At 38.7% G+C, this 23,223-nt stretch overlaps 1 protein-coding gene across 1 annotated transcript; it reads left to right on the forward strand.

Moving 5' to 3' along the window:
* The first annotated feature begins 276 nt into the window (after positions 1 to 276).
* LOC110676999 (potassium/sodium hyperpolarization-activated cyclic nucleotide-gated channel 2-like) lies at positions 277 to 18,185 on the forward strand. Its single transcript, XM_021847246.1, has 7 exons — positions 277 to 421; positions 16,217 to 16,350; positions 16,416 to 16,919; positions 16,978 to 17,171; positions 17,229 to 17,672; positions 17,732 to 17,780; positions 17,866 to 18,185. The coding sequence occupies exons 1-7, from the start codon at positions 294 to 296 to the stop codon at positions 18,030 to 18,032; spliced, it is 1,620 nt and encodes a 539-aa protein (XP_021702938.1). The 5' UTR covers positions 277 to 293; the 3' UTR covers positions 18,033 to 18,185.
* Positions 18,186 to 23,223: the final 5,038 nt, after the last annotated feature.

The following is a 23,223-nucleotide window of genomic DNA, read 5'->3' on the forward strand; positions in this document are numbered from 1 at the left end:
TGGAAGCTGGCAAAGTGCATACGATACCAACGGTGAGGACGACACACCATCGGCGTCCAAAATCGAACTGTTGGACGAAATTGCCGCCAAAAAAGTGCCATCGATCGGTTTTCCTAATCACCACTGCAAAACTGGACACAATATTGACCTGCTGCGGGCTTTCGTTCCGGGGGAATCGATTGCGAAAAGGCAAGTTAGCGTTTTTGTACTGGGTGGAAAATCACGTGGCTCTCAAGTGAATGACAAAACCTTTCCATCAATCTGTTCGCAGAATATCCCGATGGTACCGCCGGATGTGCTACTTGGATCAAACCAGTGCCCTCAGTCGAGAAGTGTTCCGTAGCGATACCTCTAGGAAGCGTGAAATTTCCCGGCACATTAGTTTCTACTCGAGCACGATTCATCCGTTTAGCTACCTGAGGTAATATTGGTTTTACCTTACTTATTTACCATTTTTTCCCTACCTTACTGAGTAGTAGTTACATATATAGTTGTATATATAGTTGCTATAACCCATCCATGCTTCTTCCACCAAAACGTATCTGGAATGTACTTTTTTACAATTCCGTTGCAAATCAATCAACTTTTCATTGAGAAGTTGATCAACATAACGGCCTACTATTCCTACCGAAACAAACAGTGCTGAAAAGTGCTACTTTTCAGCACTCTTTGCGGTGCTTTAGCACTTTTCAGTACTGTTTTGGTAGGCGTCAACCGAATAACCCAGTCTCTTCATGCCATTTGTGCTTATTCTGCGCGGCGTGTGAGTCGGGACGAGTCGTTCTCACCTCGGGGGACGTGAGGTGACTAATAAAATGGGAGTGAGTCGACACCTCACCGACTCGTCCCGCCTTGTATGCCACACAGAATAAGCATAATTTCATCTGATTCTTCGGTTTCGTATAGCGAGATGATAACTCTCGACTCGAACGAAGTGACTTTCCATTTAGGGGTCTATTTTATAAGTCAAGTCGAACAAAATGATTCGACTGGAGTCACTGTCGACCAAAAAATACCCTCGACTCAGCTCTGTCACTCGAGTTTTTCGACAGTTATCACTCTATGTGACTGGATTACTATGAGAGTCAACGGATGACATCTGAAATATGCATGCTTGCTTTGATCGACAATGAATAAAGACGAGTGACATTAATCTGCTCGACTTACAAAATAGGCCCCTTAGTTTACACGGCGAGTCACTTCACTCGAGTCTATATCCGTTGACGGGACGGACCTGGTGTAGTGGTTAGAACACTCGCCTCTCACGCCGAGGACCTGGGATCGAATCCCATCCCTGACATAGTCACTTATGACGTAAAAAGTTATAGTGACGACTTCCTTCGGAAGGGAAGTAAAGCCGTTGGTCCCGAGATGAACTAGCCCAGGGCTAAAAATCTCGTTAATAAAGTCAAACCAACCAACTATATCCGTTGTGCGATCTGGTTTCGACACAGGCTGGCGATTCTGATGTGAGGACAGATCGTCCAGCATTTGTATTCAGCTACTTTATGTGCTGTCTTACCTGTTCTTACCTCCAATGAAACAATGCACGAGTTCACTAATTTGACGTTTGAGCGGTGCCGAATTCACTGGTTTCCATGGTCACATACATAACATGGCATCGCTCAAACGTCAGATAGTGAACTCGTGCATCGGTCCATGGACCTTTGCACGGGTTCACTATTTGACATTTTAGCGGTGCCGTGTTATTTATGTGACCATGGCAACCAGTGAATTCGGCACCGCTCAAACGTCAAATTAGTGAACACGTGCATAGGTCCATAGGGAATGGACCTATGCACGAGTTCACTATTTGACGTTTGAGCGGTGCCGTGTTATATACAGTTGTGTTCAGAATAATAGTAGTGAAAGCCGATTTTCATACAAAATGCTCAACTTTGGCATGCTGTAACTTCGTTTCCATATGAGCAATCGGCTTGAAATTTTGGCAGTGAAATACAAATATACTCAATTTCATTATCACAAGATTTGAAATTTTTTACTCTACCGGCTAAAAAGTTAAGCACCATGTGAAATCGCTCAAAATAATAGTAGTTTTAATAATTTAAATATCTGCTGTATTTTGAGCTTTTGAATTTTTCTTTATTCATCGTTTCAACCATTTCCACCCAAGCTATAAATGTATAAACAAGCCAATTTTTTACAAAATTGTTGCTGAACAAAAATTTACAAAAGAAAAACTACTATTATTTTGAGCGATTTCACCTGGTGCTTAACTTTTTAGCCGATAATGTGAAAATTTTCAAATCTTGTGATAATAAAATTGAGTATATTTGTAGTTCACTGTCAAAATTTCATGCCGATTGCTCATATGGAAACGAAGTTACAGCATGCCAAAGTTGAGCATTTTGTATGAAAATCAGCTTTCACTACTATTATTCTGAACACAACTGTACGTGACCATGGCAACGAGTGAATTCGGCACCGCTCAAACGTCAAATTAGTGAACTCGTGCATCGGGCCATAGGCTAGGAGAAGTGGATGAACAAGGATGAATCTGTTATTCAAATACTTGTCAAATTTCATACAAAATCTACTTTTTCTCAGCGATAAGTTCATCCCTCATTCATGCTAGGTGATAATTTTTTTATTATTTAACTGTTTCATTATAGGTTGTGTAGGTTTATTTTATTATGAAGAAAGATAATGAAGTTCAGCTGAAATATTAATAGAGATAAATAATTTGTATAATAATCGCTAAAATTTTCTAAACATTCCAAATATATCAAGTGTAATCTTTTCTATATCTGGCCACTGATTGCCAAATGGATTTGAATTTGGATAATAATTCATTTCGAATTAATATATTTTATTGTTCATTTTCATTGAAATCTATTTCCTAACGAAGAATAATTAAAAAAAAAACAATCCTCTAATAACGAAATTTCTGTTCTAACTCAAAATAAACTAGAAATATATTGTACCCTAACTCAACAATAACGAGCTTCATCAATCCAATCAGTTTTTTTTTTTCACATTTTCTACAGTAAACTTGTTTGTCTTGGTAACAACAGCAAAAGTAATACAATTTAGCCTATATGAAACTAGATACCAAATTTATGTAACAGGAACTGTGTTTATTTGAAACTGTTTTCCAAATTACTTTTGAGCGCTACTGTATATCATACTGTTAGATTAGATTATCCTTACATTTTAGTCAGTAATTAATATCAAATTTTGTATTGAACTTCTGAATTCTAATTTTTTGTTTCAACCCAATCACTGAGGAAAATAATAAAAAATATAAAGGGGGGCCTTCCTTAGCCGAGTGGTTAGAGTCCGCGGCCACAAAGCAAAGCCATGCTGAAGGTGTCTGGGTTCGATTCCCGGTCGGTCCAGGATCTTTTCGTAAAGGAAATTTTCTGGACTTCCCTGGGCATAGAGTATCATCGTACCTGCCACACGACATACGAATGCGAAACTGGCAACTTTGGCATAGAAAGCTCTCAGTTAATAACTGTGGAAGTGCTCATAAGAACACTAAGCTGAGAAGCAGGCTCTGTCCCAGTGAGGACGTCAATGCCAAGAAGAAGAAGAGGGGGGGCCTGATATGCTACGTATTTTCCAAGGGAAGTATCAGCATTTGTGACGAAACGGTACGAGAGGGGAGGGGGTGTAAAAAATCAGTGAAAAATGCTACGTTATTTATGGACGGCCCCTAATATAAAATTATAAACATTTGTATGAAAGAAAAACTTCAAAGTTTGAGCGCTATTTTCTCAGTGCCTATTTTTTTCAATATGGGCCTTTATGGGCAGCAAAAGTTATTCTTAGAAAAACTTTCTTATCGAAAATGTCTCCATCATGAAATTTTGTCCTGAACAACTAATTCCTATCACAATTCATAGATAGTCAAAATTAAAAATGATAAAAAAAAAGATTATTGCGTTATATAAAAATGAAATTTTGTTTTCATATTTTTCATGATAAAAAAAATCAGTATATATGTTCTCTTGACTTCTCCAAACGGTTTACTACAATCTCCCCACTGAACGTTCTGTTCTAAAATCAACATATCGGTGCCATAATTCTCAAAATAAATTGCTTGCAAAAACTCATAGCCAATTTGCAGAAGTTGTTCTTGAGTCAAAATGATCGATTCATCTATAGAAAACTTTTTTACTATTATACTAAAACCATGGTTAAAATTTAATCCCATATATGGGGCACGGTTTCTTATAATCGGCTCATTCTGGGTAGCATTCATCAGCATTGGATCGATATTTTTTTATCAATGTGAAAGTAGAACCGTGATCTTGTTTTCTTTGAATAGCACCAGCAAAAGATTCAACAGAGTTTTCATGTTTTAAAGACTATTCATTTTATAAAGAGGACACCTTGTTTATGCTATATCTTTTTTATCATGTATATAAAATCCCAGAGTTTTCTGTCTGTCAGTAACGCTTTGAAAGGTTTCATTGAGCAGCATACAACAGCAATTTAAGAGCACAACAACAGTCAAATTAAGAGCACTGCAAAAGTCCATTTGAATGTTACAACATTACAATAGGGTCCTAAAGCCATGTCCCAATTTTAGTGCCAAACGCTTACGTTCAGGCCAAAAACACATGTTTACTCAATTTTTTTAATGTTTTTCATTTGTTTAAGTACAAAAAACATTTTTTTATGTTTTTATAGATTTTGTCACACTCCTTGATTTGAACTCAAATTTTGGGTGTATTTTGTTTTCCGTGTCCCTTCCGAAATGTCAGATAGGAACAACCCCAGTGTTAAAACTAAAACCCCTGTGATATTTTTGTCGACTAAGCGAACGTCAAACATGAACTCAAGTGTCAAGGTTCATTTATGGATCCAATTTTGAAATTAAAGTTTTAATATGATATATCCGTTATTTGAGCGAGAAAATTTTTTAAAGTAGTTGCAGTAATATGATCTTTCGTGTTATTAAATGAAAACCCTATTGCAAATTGTGGAGCACTATAACAGCTATTGCACATGGTGTTCTAGAGTTTTCCGGAGCTTTGTCCTTCCTAATTCGTATAAAAGTTACGATCTTTTTATCATTGTAGTTTTCCGTTTTTATGAACTTGGACAGTAATCAAAATGTAAACAACCCAACTTTATGCTGTTCGACCGCACTTAAATTCCGATGCAAATTGAAAATGTGATTCATTACGGGTTTCGTCATTTCAATATAAGGTTCAAAAACAAATAAGATATATGCAAAGGAGAGATAAACATGATTGTGGGCCGAATATTCTAGTTTTTTTTATTTACACAACCTTCTTGAGTCGATGTTCCATGGTTCGATATCAACTTATGAAGGCAAAATAAAAATATTTTTTTATGGTAACTATAATGGTCCCTAAAAAGAGCTTTCCAAAGCATTCCTGTTCGATGACTCGATATATTCATTAGTCGATAGTCCCCTAATTACAATTCGATTCGTTTTAAATCGTTGACGATCGCCATCGCAACACGAAGATCTATACAGAAATTGTAGCACTGGTTAATCGGGATTCAATAGAATATTCTAGAATTTTCAGTCAGATTCTTCTCTCTAATTTATAGAAGCTTCTGGAATTTTTCAAATATTTCACAATAGAATTTAAGGCTGTAATTATTTCAGATCAGAATAACGGCTCTATAACAATGGAGTATGGTTATAGCATAAATTTGGGCGATTTTGCGTTCATAAATATCATGCGTGTCTCAGCTTATTATTCATACACCAATGGCATATTTATCAACAGAGAAATTTCTCTGTCCATGTTATCATTTTGCAATTGAACATAAACATTATTAATCTTTGAAAGAGGTTTTTGCTTGAAAATTCTTATGGAACGTGACTAGACACGCTGGGTTAGCTAGTTTATCAATGAAATCATAATCGGTTTTCTGTGCATCGTAATACTATTATTTTCCTCTTATATGGAAATATAAGATCTTACAAAGAAGAACAAAGAAGTTTCGACAAAAACTTCCTAGAAAAGATGTTCTTCAAACTTAAACAATATTTTTCACATACCAAAAATCCGAATTTTTATGAATGAATTGTGTTTTGGTATACTCAACTATTATACTTGGCTCCAGACCTACCAATCTTTGACCATTCTAAACATTGTTCCTTATTCGTGTGAATTATAATTATTTTGATGGCTTTTTTGTTATAGCACCATCGTGCAATAATATAATAGTCGAACGATACTGTATACAGAAAACCGATTACGATTCTATTGATATATTATAAAGATATAGCATGCACAATGTGTCCACTTTATAAAATGAACAGTCCTCAAGTAAGTTCTACAATAGAGAATGTGGCTACTCTGGTAGGTGATAAATTACTATGAATATACATTAAACTTGTTCAACATACGATGATTAACGCTTTAAAGGAGACTTGACTGTATATCTTTATTTTGCTGGGGATAACACATGCTCACATGTTTATCAATAGCATGAGCAATCATGCATATGAAACGTAAAACCACATCGACTTTGGTTACTCATCATTTCGGTAGTAAGTTTGGAGCAGTAGTTACATAGTGTGCTAGTCGATCCGATGATTATGGTTCGAATCTGGTTTGCACCCTTTCGGTTTTTTGCGTATTTCCATACTTCCAATACATGCACTTAAAAGGCATATTTGTGGAAGTTTTATTTTTTCATACATGTGTTGGTGATGCACGCACATGAAGAATAAATACACATGCGACATCAACCAGGATCGATCCATGGTCATGAGCGTGAGAACCAAATTCTATACCACAGCACTAAAACCGCTTGTTGGTATGCGTGGTGCAAAAAGCATATCAAGTTGTACTTCCCCATTTGTACCGTAAAAACTGCTCGATTCAATGACCGGATTATCTGCCTATCAATAGACGCTTAAAAACGTCATGTCGCTCAGAAGAACACTTTTCCGCCATCAATAGACGCAGAAAACGCCTATAATGACAGTTTCAACTTTTGGGTGTACCCTATATAGAACTGCGAGAAGCGAGAAAATTTGTGACATTCATGGGTACTACTAATAGACATATAAACATTAGACCGCTATTGTCGCTGCAAACCTTGTGACCAACATCTAGTATGCGAGATTTGGAGGTGATACTCAAAGTGTCAAATTTTCTCCAATTTAACCATAGTACAGCGGGGATTCGCTGGTTGGAACACGATTGCCTTCCATCTAACGAATCCGACCCGGTAGTTGGAACGACTGACAGCTGGTGAAAATGCTCCACACTAACGCATCTGGAGAGCAAATCGTCACGAAACGCACATATTCATACGCATTTGTTCTATATATGGAGACTCCAATGCGACGGTACTCAGACGTCAAAGTCAGTTTGACATTTTCTGTTGACTTTTGAGTGCTTTTTAGTTGGAATATTTTCCAACCAGCGAACATCCAACCATCGAGTCATTCCATGTAGCGGACCTCCAACGAGCGAATCCCCACTGTAACCTACTTTGGAAATCAACAAATAAACTTTGCCACAGTACCATCGCACAACAATTGGGTGAACCTTAATCGGCACGGCGAGCGGAGTGCAGGCATTTACCGAATTTTCCGGCTTAACGAACACCTTGTCCAACACTACTGCACTCAGGCAAATGGACTATCGATAAACATAGGAACCCCTTATGAAAATTCGCCACAAGGAATCGGGTTGAAATTCATAAATTTGCCTTATGAAACCGAAATTTGAAAACAAAAATAGTTTTCGCGGCAACCTGGAATCGAACCAAGGACCTTGCTATCGATAGACTCGTACGTACACCCCGCGCCTATCGACGCCTTGATGTGGAGTGATGCTAAAACGATACATAAAGCGTTCGTATTGCGATAATCGTTCCATCTTTCATAAGGCAAAAGGTATGAATTTCGATAGTCCAGTTCGCTGCGTGTGGTATTAGGGCAATGACGGAACCGACCTCTATGGCATTGTCGGCAGTCACGAATTTAGGCTGAACAACTTCGGCGGATGTGAGTCCACTATCATCATCTAAAGCGATTGATCCGCTGTCAATCACGGTGTTGAAGCAAGACGTGTCCAATAATGTTGGTCTGCAGAAGGAATCGGTTCTCGTGTGGCTTCCTTGTAGTTTTCACGTGCAACCAAAAGCTTCCATCAACATGAACTTCAAAGTCCACTCCTTTTGATTTCACTTCAACCTTGTGCTCTTTTCTCCAACATACAGATCAAATTTCCTAGTCGGAGTGTAATTCGGTCGGAGTTCAATCCAGGTCGAATAGATTCATTCGATTCAGGGATTGTTGTGTGCTGGCATGGCATTTTCGTTCAAGACGTAAGCCACTGTCACTTGAGCGATCTTCTCATCGGGACTGTTTTCACCGGGAACAAGGTTTCCATGTGCTGATTGATGAAGCCGGTATAGACATCCTCCGCTTGGAAGTAACCATATGTTTGGCCAGATCAATCAGGAAGTTAAGGTGATTATAAAACGAAGCCAAGCTTTGAATTTTCAAGTGCACAAGACTAAAGAATCTGACAATAGTTCGCATTGAAAACCAATCACATTGCTTGCTTGCTGGTGGTGACCAATGGGATAGATTTTCAACGCGAAGCGCTGTTTGGTTCTCAAGTCTTGTGCTCTTGAAAATTTGAGGTGTGGCTTCGTTCTATAATCACCTTAATGTTCATTTGAAGTTCTTGGATTTGATAGTTACACAGTTGTTTAATTAGGAGTTGTAGGCCACTCGGACGGTTCTTTACTCAAGCGTCCAACTAGGCAATTGAGGTTTGTAATGAACGGACACTTCGTCATCTTGGGGACTCCGGTCTCCACTCTGCTGGTATTGGAAGGTACCGGTGTCGAGAAGCAATTTAAGAGACCAGCTCCGGGAAGGAATCCTCCAACCAGATCTTCGGCGAAGGTTCTGGCATCGAATGACCAGTTTTGCAAATTCGATAAGGTTTTACTTGAATCAGTCATCTCATATGATAAACACGAGAGGGAACAAAACAATCAGGTTGACACTTTGAGTACCAGTGGATCGTGTCTGGAGAAAACCAAGGCTACTGTGGTTGATTCATCCCCATCACAGTCAATGTATGGAGGTAACAGCGCCCCTAGCGTTCTAAATATAATATTTCTATTGTACTACTGTATCACAACCTACATGATTGCAAAATACTGAATGCGTACCTTCAAGCATGGCTGTATGCCCATGTGGGATCTCTTGAAATGTTTGTTTGTACTTTTAGAGTTCATCTAGCTAAAACGGCATTTTTTGAAATAGCAAAAACTGTTGTATGCAACCCGTTGCAAAGCTCGAGTTTTTCAGCACTTGACTGACTGGAATACACATTGACAGCCTCAATCTTAATATTAACCCGTATCCGACCGGGTTAAGAAAAAAATTCAAAAAATTCTCGTTAAGCTATTTTCTATCCGATTTTCAAACTTTTTTCACTATATGAAATCCAAACTCTTCTATTTTCTTATAAATGACAAATTATTCAAAATAATTTCTATTAGACGGTATTGTAATGACACTACATTTCAAAGAAATTCTGATGGAGTTGCTGATTTTCACAATGCTTCCTTTTCTCAGAAGCAAAGGAATATGGATATTTTTAAGAAACTACCACGTCACAATACTAATGCCTAGTTCATCCAAGAATTGGTCCTGGTAAAGGGGTAACTTGGCAAAAGCCAGACCGAGGGTTCGGCCTTGACAAGTAAAGCTGTCAAGTAGCCCCAACTGAAGACGAAACAAAAAAAGAGATTCACACTTAATGAAGATTGAGCAATTGAAGCAATTGAAAAAAGTCCTGAACGAAATTGAATTAGCCACTACACCACACAAACACTTGAATTACATATATTTGAACTTTAACGCTATTTTTTAGTATCTCAGCCATATTAATTTCGAAAAATTTCAAATTCGTCTACTATAGCTTTAATCTAGAGTTTTTTTGTTTGTATTTTATTCTGAATTATTTTGATTTTACTGGAATTTGTTTGAATTTTCTTGAGCAACATGAATGTTGAATTTGAACTCAAATATCAGTCGATGAATGTAGCCCTTCTGCTCGTAGATGAGGTGGAGTACGAACTCAAGATACGCCAGGTACCGTTCAACGTTGACTCTCGCGATGTGAAGCGTCGACGATTGCGTCAGAAGCTAGGACAGGACGTGACAGCTCAACAAGGACTGCCCCGTTGTTTTTCAATCGATAGCCTTGACGATACAAAAGCCAGTGCTACCAGTATCCTTTTTAAGCAAATCAGTTGAACAAATTCAAGTATCAAGGCTCACAATTTGGTTGTTTCTTGCATGCTTCATTCATTTAGCTCAATAGCGAATGCTAGCTTCTTTTCTAAAGTAGGTTAGATTCAAAACCGGCGTTATTTTCAGAGAAAATTGATACAATTTCTATTCTACTGCACTCGATTAAGTATTTTTGATTTATTTTAGTATTGTAGGATCACATGCGGTAAGCCAAACATCGAATATAGATTGATTTGTAGCAAAAAGATTTCATGAAACATTTTCAAACTTTCAATAAAAACTCTAACTTATGAAATAGCAACACGGCCGGGCTAGCAACAAAGTGCCCTGTTGCAATCCAACTCAACGATGTGAAAGTAGGCCTTTGCCAAAACGACCAATCAGAAGTGGTCTTTTTTGACAGGCAAATGGTTTCAAATTTGCACTAGTACCTGACAAGTCCTGTCCTAGGTCAGAAGCTAAAAGAGCAAAGGGAGAAAAATAATTTCGGAGTTGCTTTAGAAATGTCCGCTGAAGCGTGTAAGCGGGATTTGAATATAGTTGACGTAAAGATTGCAAAAATCCGCTATGGACCAATGCACGCGTTCATTCTTTGACGTTTGAGCGGTGCCGTGTAATTTACGTGACCATGGAAACGAATGAATTTGGCACCGCTCAAAAGTCAAATTAGTGAACTCGTGCATTGGACCATCGGTTAGAGAATTAGGCATTTCACGGCGTAATTCTCTCTTTTTCGCTCCTCAACAAAATTTGAAAACAATGGTGCCAGTACCTGTCGACTTTGACAGGTACTGGCACCGTTGTTATTAGATTTTCCGATGGAGGGAAAGAGAGCGATTTTCTGATGACGTCACCGTGCAATGGGCAATAAGATAACGAGAAAATCCGAGTTGCCAGATTTGCATACAAGACTCATCCATTTATCTTCTTTCTGGCATTACGTCCCAACTGAGACAGAGCCTGCTTTTCTCAGCTTAGTGTCCATATGAGCACTTCCACAGTTATTAACTGAGAGTTTTCTGTTCCAGTTGATCATTTTTTGCATATGCATATGCCACACGATATGTGGCAGGTACGAAGATACTCTATGCCGTGGGAAGTCGAGATAATTTCCTTTACGAAAAGATCCTCGACCGGTGGGATTCGAACCCACGACCCTCAGCTTGGTCTTGCTGAATAACTGCGCGTTTACCGCTACGGCTATCTGGGCCCCTTCCATCATCCATCTGTATGATGCACGGAGAAATATTTTTACATAATTTTTGAGTTTACTTTACCCAAAATGAAGTATATCGATTATAGTTTCAACCCAAAATCTCTCGGTTTTCTCTTTCTCCCACACGAATGTTGTCAAAAATAGAGAGAGCTGCATCCACCCAATGGGGGTACTTTGGCCCAATAAGCCAAATTTGGGTAAATGCAACTTTTCTTATGTTTGGGTCGAAAGAACTCAATTTTGCGTTAAATCAACCCAAATTTGAGTATATTTTTCTAATGGAATTAAAGCAAAACTACCTAATGGGGACCTTGGAAATTTAGCCAAAATTGAGTTATTGGGCTCAACTACGGAATTGCGTTGAAACAACCCAAAATTGAATTGAATTCCGTCTCCGTGTAGGTTGATAATATTGAAAGAGAAAGCAGATACAGATGGGCTTGAGGGAAATTAATCTTTACCAAGAACATTTCACAGTTCTTACATCAGATCCAGACGTGAGGAAGAGGGTAGAGCAAAATTCAAACAAACAGTTGTGGACTTGAACGTATAGGATAGATCAGAAGATAGTATGGAAAAAGAAACTGAAGAAGAAACACCTCAGAAAGTGAAGATAGAAATATCCAGAATAAGAATCAAAATAAAGAATTGAGTAATACCAGCACTCCCAAAGAAAAACGAAAAAGTAAGGAGAAAGATTCAGAAGAAATGTTTAAAAAGTTGTTGAAGCATGGGGAAAGCTATCTGGAATCCAGACTTAGCAGTATTAGTAAAGGCAGAAGAAAAGGAGTGTAGTGAAGATATAGGGTTAGAAAAAAGTAGGAAAAGTAGACGGAAAGAAATTCGCGGAAGAAATAGAAGAGAAAATTCGTCTGGTGAGGATCAGGAAGACAATGTTCCTAGAAGCCAACGCCGGCGAAAATGGCCCTAAAAAAGAGTAAAAGGGAAGTCAGTCCACCCAAAAGAAAATTTAGGGCAGCAGTTCCGGTGAAGAAAATGAGAGGCAGAATCGAGTATGGAGACCACCACGATCTGTAGTGTAATAGAAAATGAAGTACAAACGATGGAAAGGACGAAGGCAAGAAGTTGAAAAAAATCATAACCGACGTGGAATTAATGGCGGAGGCAGACAACTTTGGAAAGCGATATTTGTTCAACAAATCGATTCGCCTTTTCAGCGGGGAGGCTCTGATGTGGTACATCGAATGGAAGAAGAATCGAGACTTCCGGAATTGAAGAGAGTTGGTGCCAGAACTTAAACTAGAATTCCAACCGCCAAAAATGGATTTTCACAACGAACAACAAACGGCTCAACGAAGGCAAAAACGTTCTGAGAAGTTCCAAAACTATTCCAACGCAGTCATGGAAATTTTCCAGTTTGACATCTACTTCCGAAATCTGAGCCGACTACAAGAACGTTTTTGTAGTCAAAAGGATACGAACGTTGAAGGGTTTGAAGCAGTGGGGCTAACATCTGGATGTATCGTAACCGAGAAGGCGACGCAGTTCCCAAAAGTGCACAAGTCCATGAGGTTCGTAGAGATTTGATAATAGGCCGACTGAGAAAAAGTAGAAATCTGCTCCGTATAATGGCAAGAAAGCGAAGCCTGACCAGAAGGAGGACGTTACCAACATCTCGAAAAGGCAAGAAGTTCAAAAGGTGTTTTGTACGGTTTTCGGATTCCAGAACTACACTAAAGAAAACTGTCCGTTCTGTGCAAAAAAAAACGGGCGAACTTCGACGTACAAGGTCGTCGAATGTTGCAGAAAAAGCCTTGCCTTCAACTGTCTTTGTGCCGTACCAACCTAAAATCAGCGAGTTGAAGTTAGACGTGAAGGGAGATAACATTCCATTTGCCGTCATAGATGTCATGGAAGTAGAGCTCATTATTGGTCTGTTAGATAGTGGAGCACAAATCTCAATTCTTGGGTGTGACAGTAAAAATTTGCTAACAAAGTTGAAATTGAAGATGCTGTAGACTGAAACCAAGCTTACAACTGCAGGAAATTCACGCTTGGACGTTTTGGGATACACGAACCTGCCAGTTCAAGGGCAAACGATAATTGTCATCACGTTGTTTTTGCCAGCAATTAAACGTAGACTGATTTTAGGCATGAACTTCTGGCGAATGGTCAACCTTGATCCGATAATTCAAGCACAGTTCAAAGGAATAGCAGAAGCCATGGAGGCTGAGGCAGAAAAGCATGATGATGCGGAGATTCCGACAGCAGATCAGCAAGCAAGGTTGAAGGAGATAAAAGTAAAATTTAAAGTTTTCAGAAAAGGAGATAAACTAAGATTTACGCCGTTAATCTCCCACACCATCGAGTTCACTGAGGATTTAAAAATGCAAAACCAGTAAGATTGAACCTCATATCCCTGGTGGCCGGAAGTTCAAAAATATGTGAACGAGGAACTGGATAAGTGGATTGACTCTGGTGTAGTTGAGAGGTCAAACAGCGACTGGGCACACAAATACACAGTCTTTCGAGTATTTGGGCGTAGTTTATTTCAGTTTACCCGTATCCCATTCGGCCTGGTGAACAGCCCAGCAACGCTTTCACGATTGATGGATCAGGTTTTAGGCTATGGTGAGCTGGAGCCGAACATTTTCGTTCATCTCGACGGCCACGGCGTACTAGGGGAAGGGGTGGTAAAATGAACACCTTAAGGAAATCATCTTGTTTCTGATGGAAAAATGAAAAATTTCTATAGTTCTATCGCACAATATCAAAAATAGGGATGTAATCTATAGCAGCGACAAGGATTCAGACTAAAAAAGCTAAATTTTCACATATTTTCACTGCTATCAAAAAGCGATGCAAATGTTCATTTTACCTGCACTATGTGAGTAAAATGAACAGCGGTTGGTGGTAAAATGAACACCATGCAAAAAACGTGAGCAAAACAAACATTTTTGAAAATTTTCATTGCCTCACCAAAAATACATCCATTAATGATTGTAACCCATTGAAAAAGAATTCTTAAGGTATCAGATTTGACAACAAATCATAACGATATTCCCCTCACTGAAAAACCTCAAGTCTTCCGAGCTAAAAGTTACGTCATTTGTAATTTTCAAACGTGGTTTTCGAAAATCTTAGTTTTCGTTAATAGTTTCACTTCAATTGACCTACGTATCAACTCGAACACTCAGATTTATGCTCTAAATCGTCCGTGCGTGATAAAAATTCATCGACATTTGTTTTTTCTCGGTAAAATGCACGGTGTTCATTTTACCACCACTTCCCCTAGTAGTCACGAGTAATTCGTTCTTGGAACACATTCAACATCTTGAAGAGGTAGCAAGAAGGTTGATCGCTGCCAACTTGTCGATCAACATCGAAAAGTCACGATTCCGCGTTCATGAGCTTCTGTATTTGTGCTTCATCTTGTCTAGAGAAGGGAAGAGGCCTAATCCGGATAGAGTGCAAGCAATCGTGAGTTTTGAGCGACCATTCTCTGTGCGATCTTTACATCTTTACGCCGGGTTTTAGGGATGATGAATTAGTATCTCCCCTTTTTGAGGGATTCAGCGAAATAACAGCACCACTAACGCTGCCCATAACTGCATTCGTCATTTTTGACAAATTGGAGTTAATGCAATGGAGAGTCATCAAATGATAAATACTTTTGATCAACTTACCAAAATCTGTGAGATTGTTATAGAAAATTCGAAAAAAATACCAAGTTGTTTTGTCACATTGGCAATTGTAACAGTATAACAGTCACGTTGCGATTATACATGAGCCAAATAATGTAGTAGCAACGAAATTTCTATCAGAATTATTTTCTGACTATTCTGACTAGCTCTTTTGAATTCATAATGATGTTTTGAAATTTCAGTTTCCTCCCATACTGCAGTAAAATGCAAACTTGGTATCCCATTTACTCAATGCCTACTTTTGTCGAATGTTATAGATATGCACTTATGGGCAGAACGGACCTTCTTAAAGGTAAGCCGAAAGTCGAAAGTATAATTATCTGGACCGATCAAGCCGAGATAGCGTTCAACAGTTAAAAAGAAAAATTAATTTGTGCTCTTATCCTAGCCAACCCAATTTCGATCTTCCGTTTAAAATACAAACGGGCGTTAGTGACATGACAATCGCTGGCATTTTAACCCAGGAAAATGAGGACAAATAAAAGTCGTGTCGTAGCCTATTACTCAAGGAAGCTGACAACCCCTCAAAGTTCCTGGAAGTCTGCTGAGAAGGAAGGTCTTGCAGCTTATGAAGCGATCGAGAAATTTCGCCCGTACGTAGTCGTCTCGTCAGCCCTGTCGTTCATGATGAACTCCAAGTGGAAGTTATTGAGCAAACTCAGCCGCGGGAGTATGCTGCTTTAGCAGTACTACATAAAGGTCCAGCATCTTAAAGGTACAGAAAACAGACGTACTCTAACGTGATGTAGAAGCCATAAAGGTCACTAGCAGCAATATCGTAAGAGTGAAGAAGATCCAGAATCGTTCGCTGATTTGAAAATTGAAGAAGCTAAACTTTTTTTATCGGCCGCTAATTCTATGATGATACTAATGAATGACACAGAATATCTATCCAATGTTGAATTATAAAAACAAAAATTTAATAAAAAAATTTGCTCGTTTTGCTTGAAAAACAAAAAATCGATTTTGCTATTTGATTTCAATAGGTCGAAAACGTAAAAACAATCATGAAATAATGCAAAACATTAAGATAACTAAGAACAGTTGTTACCACGATGGCTGTTAATTTTCAATGTCATTTCACAGGTTTTGTTGGGAATGCATCATGATTGTTACGTTTGCCACCGCCTTCATATTCATCCCGTATGACGTGATATTCCTGTTCCGGCCGGAAGATTACCATCCATTGACATGGTTTCACCACATTGTACTTACATTTGGTAATCGGTCATACTGAACTTCCTTTTTGCACCTATCTGATAACCAATTCTAAGCAACTTTCCAGACGCGATTTGCCTGATCGACATCTGCTTCAGCATACGAACCGGATTCTACGACCGGGAGCGTCAACACGTGGAGTTGGACCCTTGCAAGATAGCCAACCAATACGCGCTTATGTGGTTCTGGATCGACCTGATTAGTTCGGCACCGGATCCGCTGTTCACGAGATTTATCGTATCGAAGAAAGCTCTACAATATTCATTCTTTGATTGCCTTCGGGAGCACAACTTCCGCTTCGGATGCTTTTGGGACTTTTGGAACGTTTTGTCTATGTTGAAGATTTTCCGGATGAAGACATTCCTGCGATACATTGGGAACGTTTGTCGTCGGTTTGGATTGCGACGAAATATCATGAAGTTCACGACTATCGCAACGGTTATCGTGCTCTGCTTGCATTGGGCTACTTGCGTGATGTTCCTGGTAGCGAGATTTCGGCAGGGTACCGATCCGGAATTGGTCGATAAAAATTCTTGGATTAGTCAAGCGGATATTTGGGACAAGAAACCTTGTAATTAGTACACTATATAAATCTTGAATGAACATGAATATTTTGTATTCGATTCCAGTTCACCAATACATTGAATGCTTCTTTCGAACCCTCTACACGATGGGATTGGTAACGCATTCAATGGATCAGTTTATGACCGATGATGACATCCTGGTGTCTTTGGTGTTCAGCATTCTAGGATATCTGTTGAAGATCTACGTTTTGGCAGAGTTGTTGATCTTCATAAGGATTATGTTCTCCAGCACAAGCATGGTAGATATATGATACAAATAAATATAAAATATCAAGCTTTATAATCTTCCATTACAGTACTATGAACACCGTCACGAGCTTCAAGACTACATCCGATCGGAACAGCTTCCACAGGACCTAGAAGATCGAATTCTCTGTTTCCACGATCACCGTATTTCCAATCGCTACAGTCGCAAAAGCCAGATCGACGTTTGCTCCGGGAAGCAATTCCACCTGGGAATTCGAGAAGAGATCTGTGGAAACATATTGAATGGAATTTCACTGTTTCGTGACACCATGACGCCGGAAATGCTGCGCTGGCTGTTGAATAATTTACAATATCAGTTGTTCCTGAAAGACGATATTCTTGTGAATGCTTCTGAGGGCAGCGACGGGGCCAAAATGATAATGGTCATTCAAGGAAGCGTGGCCGTTTACACGCCAAATTGGAGAGAAGTTCTGCATCTTGAAGATGGTGAGCACTTTGGAGAATACCAGTTGGTACTCGGAAGTCCATTAATGGTATTTATCAACTTTATTCAAAGCCGCAATCCGTCACTAATTCCATCATAATTCTACAGAAATACTCAAACATTGTGGCTGTAGAAACTAGCGAGGTATACCTGCTAAGTAAGTTGTCTTCCTCTTCCCTAATATACCTTTAATCAAAGCAAATTGCCACTCATCAATCATTTTTAACTTTCTCCTCCCGCAGCCAAAGCAGCTTATGTGGAAATGTTGCTGCAATATCCTGCATTGGAAGAAACCATTACGGCGCTGGCTCAGGAGCGCTACGAAACTTTGACGGCCCTGGAGCGCGAAGTGGTACTGGAAACTATTCGAGAAGCGGAAACCATTAGGCGGACAAAGTTTTTCGGATAGAGTTGAATTGGTTTCACTTGGTGAAGCGAGTAGAAAATGGGACTGGGATGAGAAAATTGGTGAATAGTGGAAACGTTTTGATCATTAGAAGTTGTACTATTGATTTTTAAACACTTTCAAAACCTGTAACCCGACTTCTTGATCGTTACGCAATAGAAGGATTACATAAAGCTTTCCGTATAGAAGTATGTTTTTAGTCACATCCGCCTTCCTATTAGGAAAAAAAAGTTACGTTTAAAGTGTTCGGTATTAAGACTTGACGACAATTGACATTTAGGACTCTAATCCTACGTAAAAGACAGGATTAATCAGAATAGCACTTGAATGACAAATTATTCAAAACCATTTCGACTGAACAGTATTAGTAATGACACTACTACACTACTATTTCAAACAAATTCTGATGGAGCTGCTGATTTTCACAATGCTTCCTTTTCTCAGAAGCAAGGGAATATGGGTACTTTTCAAAAACTACCACGTCACAATACTAATAAAAACAGTGTTCATGTGGGCGCCATTGCCTAGTCCGTCTGAGTATTGGTCCTGGTAGAGGGGAAACTTGGCAAAAGCCAGACCGAGGGTTCAGCCTTGACAAGTTAAGCTGTCAGGCAGCTCCAACTGAACACCATACAAAAAAAAAAGTTTTGACCCGGATTGACTTCTGAATTTCGCAGCCGTTTTATTTAACCAACTATAAATGTGTTTGTACTCAAAATTATCGTCAAGGTGCCCATTTTGCTTATCCCGGGATTCGGGATAAAAATCTTAGTTATTCCCGGGGTGTTTTTTTTTTGTTTTTATTTACGACACTTTACACCGCTTGGTGCATTCGTGTCGGGATATAAAATTATTTAACAATTCTGTTACTTTTTCTTAGACCTAGTATTATAAACTTTCCATTCCAAATCATTCGAATTTCCTTCCACTGCTCTCACATTTCTAGTCACCCTTATTGCATGATCGTTTCGGTGTGCTATCCTCCTTTTCGCTGCTAGACGTTTCTGTTGACAACCGCCTTTTACATTTGACTGCGGATTCTATACCACCATCGGTTTCATTTGTGCTGCTATTGTCGTCGTCGTTGTTGTCGTTCAGTTCGTCGTACTCATCTGCTTCAGATTCGCTGGTTCCAGCTGAATTCATGAACAATAGCGCACGGGTGCTCATCGATATTTTCTTGATCTCTGGCAGTGTTTGCTGTTGTTTGGAGTTGTCGTTCTTCGATTGCATTCGTCGGCTTCATGTTGGGATGAGTGACGAGCGTGCGCTCGTTGTCGATCACGATGTACGACGGCACTTTTTTCTCCATCCTCATTCGAATGACTCTGACACCGTTTGGTACTCCCTTGAAATAATTTTTCCAAACCTCGTTGTGAATGGAGATTATTTTACCGTATTGCTGCATGTGATCACAAATAACGGCATTTGACATCTGCGGTGGATGGTCATGGATCCCAGGGGGGGGGGCTGAGTCAATATTTACCAACCCAACATCAATTCAAAATGGCGTCCAGTGTTCTTGTTTTGATTATTTTGGGAGGGACAAAACATATGTTTTTATGGGTAGGAGACATCATTTTTACCTCGATGATGCGTAAAACATTAAACAAAATGATGCACCAATGAAAAGCGTCATCAAATACGACGATTCAATGCGATATGTTTAATTGCCAGAATCTAGCACTAGCAGCGTATGAGCCGTATACTCGAAGATCAGGAGCAAGGTTAGGGCAAACCGAAAGTGGGTACCAAAACTCGAAGTACCAAAACGATGCGAGGACGAGTTGAAATGTATGCAGGATGACAGCCGTGTCAGTCCCCTGATGGATCCTCACTATAGTAGTGGGCCCATCTACGTAGATCGGGATGTAGTATTTCATGCCCTCGCGGACGAAACAGTGTTGGAGGTGGTGTTGTTTTTGTAGGCGCGGAGCCACACCGGCATCGTTCATCTCGATGAATGAGCCATTTTGCGAGACGTTTCGGATCAGCTGATCGCCGAAACGGCGTCAATTGACAGGAGACCTGGGATTAAATCCAGCGTGATTTTTAACAACGCCACATCTTACCAAACGAGGACATGAAAAAAAAAATGACAAAAAAGAGATCCAAAAATGTTTGTTACTGCAACTTTACACCTAGTTATTGTATCAGCTATCTCTTTTTCACCTATATTTCACATAAAAAGGCATTTTTGTGATCAGAAATATTTTAATAATTTTTCTCCATTTAAGTTTTCGCCCGTATGAATAGCTACGCTAGAAATGCGCACAGTCATCAACCATCATCATCGCCAAAACTGACGACGATGATTGAAAAATCCCAGGTCTCCTGTCATTTGACCTGATTCGTAAAATGGCTCATACGCAACATTTGAGGGTATGCAGTTGTATGTTCCTCACGTGCGCCATGTCAAGCTCAACATTGTCTCGAAGGAATTCTTCTACTTGCTCAATTGCCGGTCGTTTCGGCAGTCCACTAAACTGCCCATAAATGCATGTCAGTCCCATGTTTGCTGTATTTTCTATTCACATGGGACAATTATGCGTTTATGGGCAGTAAAGTCCACGACAAGTGTGACGCGAAGAACGGCTGTCAACTGTCCCTGGGTGTTTAAAATTTTCAATTCAAACTAGTATTTTATTTTTGTTGAAATTGATGTAAGAATTCCAATGTAATTTAAATGAAATAAAAAATAACTTCATGTATGATTTTCTTATTCTGATGAAGTAACCAAACAAAAATCAAAACTTGGCTGGACTAATTACGGTTTTGCTAGGAATATTTTCAAATTCTCTATAATACTTACACACTCAGATGTGTTCGGCTAATTTTCATTTTTTTACCGAGATCCGTACAGCCGAGCGGTCAGCAACTGGATTTTAAATGACATGTCAGCTAAAAATCAAGTTTGTTTATAGCAGCACCTTTGGGTGCCACTGACATCAAATGTCACTTTTGCTGAGATGTCAGCAAACGAACTTTAACCGAGATTTGCACAGCTGAGATCGGCATTCTGATTTAAGTGTGTATGAATAAAAGTTTAGAATACAAAATGTCATAATATTAAGGCTACGTAGCCCGTCATTCATTTTGACAGCCATCTTGGTTTTGCAGCTCGTAAGTTCAAAGTAATAAAACTCAGTAGTCAGTAGTCATTCATTCAGAAAAGTATCACCTTGTAGGTATGCTTACATCTGAGAGAGGGGAGACAGCTCACTGATAGTAGGCATGTTTTCTTGCCTTCTTTGGCTTCTTTTTTTAATTCTTGGGTTGTGCATAACGGTCAGATGAACTTATTTTGGTCAAAATCGTATTCACATCTTGTAGTTCACTATGAAAATGGGTATGAATCAATAGCAGCTTACCAACATTCAACTATATCTGTACATTTCTGAAATCCAGGGATGTCAGAAATACAGTAATACCTCGATATAACGTAACTCGATTTTTATTTTCGTTGCGTTATATCGAGGTTACGTTATATCTTAGCAAAATATGTTTTTCTAAATTTCGTTCAATGTATTGTTTGATGAGAAAAAAATGTCTTACATAGCTTATTATTGAACTAGCAGGCATTTTCAGTTTATCTTAAGTATTTTTTTTTTCAATGTTTTGCCGTTTTTTTATATTTTTTTTTTACCTTTTTATTGCAGTAATCCTTACTGAAATGTGTTCAGGAAAAATCTTTGGAGGAATCCTTGAACACTCGGAGAAACTATAAAAGAAATTCATAAATAAGATCTTACTAAAATCTTGAAAAATGTTAATTTTGAGCAGCCCATGAACATTTCTAGCAGGCAGTTATAGAACTTCCAGAGGCGTCGCGTGGCCTAAAAAGTGCACTTCTAATTTAGTGCCATTTTATTTTTATCAATATTAGCTTGGGTTCGAGGGGCCCAGATAGCCGTAGCGGTAAACGCGCAGCTATTCAGCAAGACCAAGCTGAGGGTCGTGGGTTCGAATCCCACCGGTCGAGGATCTTTTCGTGTTGGAAATTTTCTCGACTTCCCAGGGCATAGAGTATCTTCGTACCTGCCACACGATATACGCATGCAAAAATGGCCATTGGCATAGTAAGCTCTCAGTTAATAACTGTGGAAGTGCTCATAAGAACACTAAGCTGAGAAGCAGGCTCTGTCCCAGTGGGGACGTAACGCCAGCAAGAAGAAGATGCTTGGGTTTGACCCATTTTTTAAGTATAAAAAAATGTGTAACGTGTGCAATTTTAGTAATGTTCGTTTTCAAACATAATATAATTCAAATATAATATTTTTTCTGTTATGTTAGTTCAACATTTCAAGATTTTAGAAGTTAATCGCGTTGTTTAGTTTGATTTATTAATTCAACCAACATTTTTTTCAATTTTAACGATCATTATGGGCAAATTGTAAATTTTAATATGAAAATAATTCTAATTGTACGGGTCATCAGTGACGATTTAAGCAGCACTAGATTCTTGCTAAATTGCGATACAGGGATGTGATAATAACCCACATACCGTTGAATGGGGCGAAACACTGTTCAGTAAATATCAGTAAGTGCAATTCGGAGAAAAATCAAAATGTGTTAACTTGATGAAAAAAATCTTAAAAATTAATTTTTGAATTGGAAAATGGCGGATATTTGAAGCTATAAAAATGGTTGAGATTTTTAATTTGAAAATAGTCTATAGATCCTCTTTTGCTATTAAACTAATGAAACAAAAATATTTAAGTGGATTTTGTAAAGATCTTTATTACATAATAGTAGCATTTCTAACTGTTACAGTAGGTCGCTTTGTTTCTATTCGCCCCACTTGTTCTGTTCATCCCGTGTTACGATATCTTTACATAAAAATAATACAAGATCGGTTACATCGGGAAGATGCTGGCGATTATAGAGGGTGCGATCGCTCTTGAGTTAATTTTCTGGTTGTCATCTGATTGAATATAGTAAGTACAAATAAAAACAACAGCGTGAGTACCGAGCGTCAACTTGAAGAAGTTTCCTACTGTCAGCTGCCTGAAAAATCTTCAAGAATTTTGTTGTGAAACGTTGTAAAACTCCTAGAGCAAATCTTTTTGTAATTTCTTGACAGAATTTTAGAATGAATGTCCAAATAATTCCTTAAACTATGTTTTTTTAGAATTCATGAAAAAATCATAAGAAAACTCCATTATAAACAAGAACTAACCAGAGCGTTAATGAT

Source organism: Aedes aegypti, chromosome 2, assembly GCF_002204515.2.
Source record: "Aedes aegypti strain LVP_AGWG chromosome 2, AaegL5.0 Primary Assembly, whole genome shotgun sequence".
In the NCBI taxonomy this organism is placed as follows: domain Eukaryota; kingdom Metazoa; phylum Arthropoda; class Insecta; order Diptera; family Culicidae; genus Aedes; species Aedes aegypti.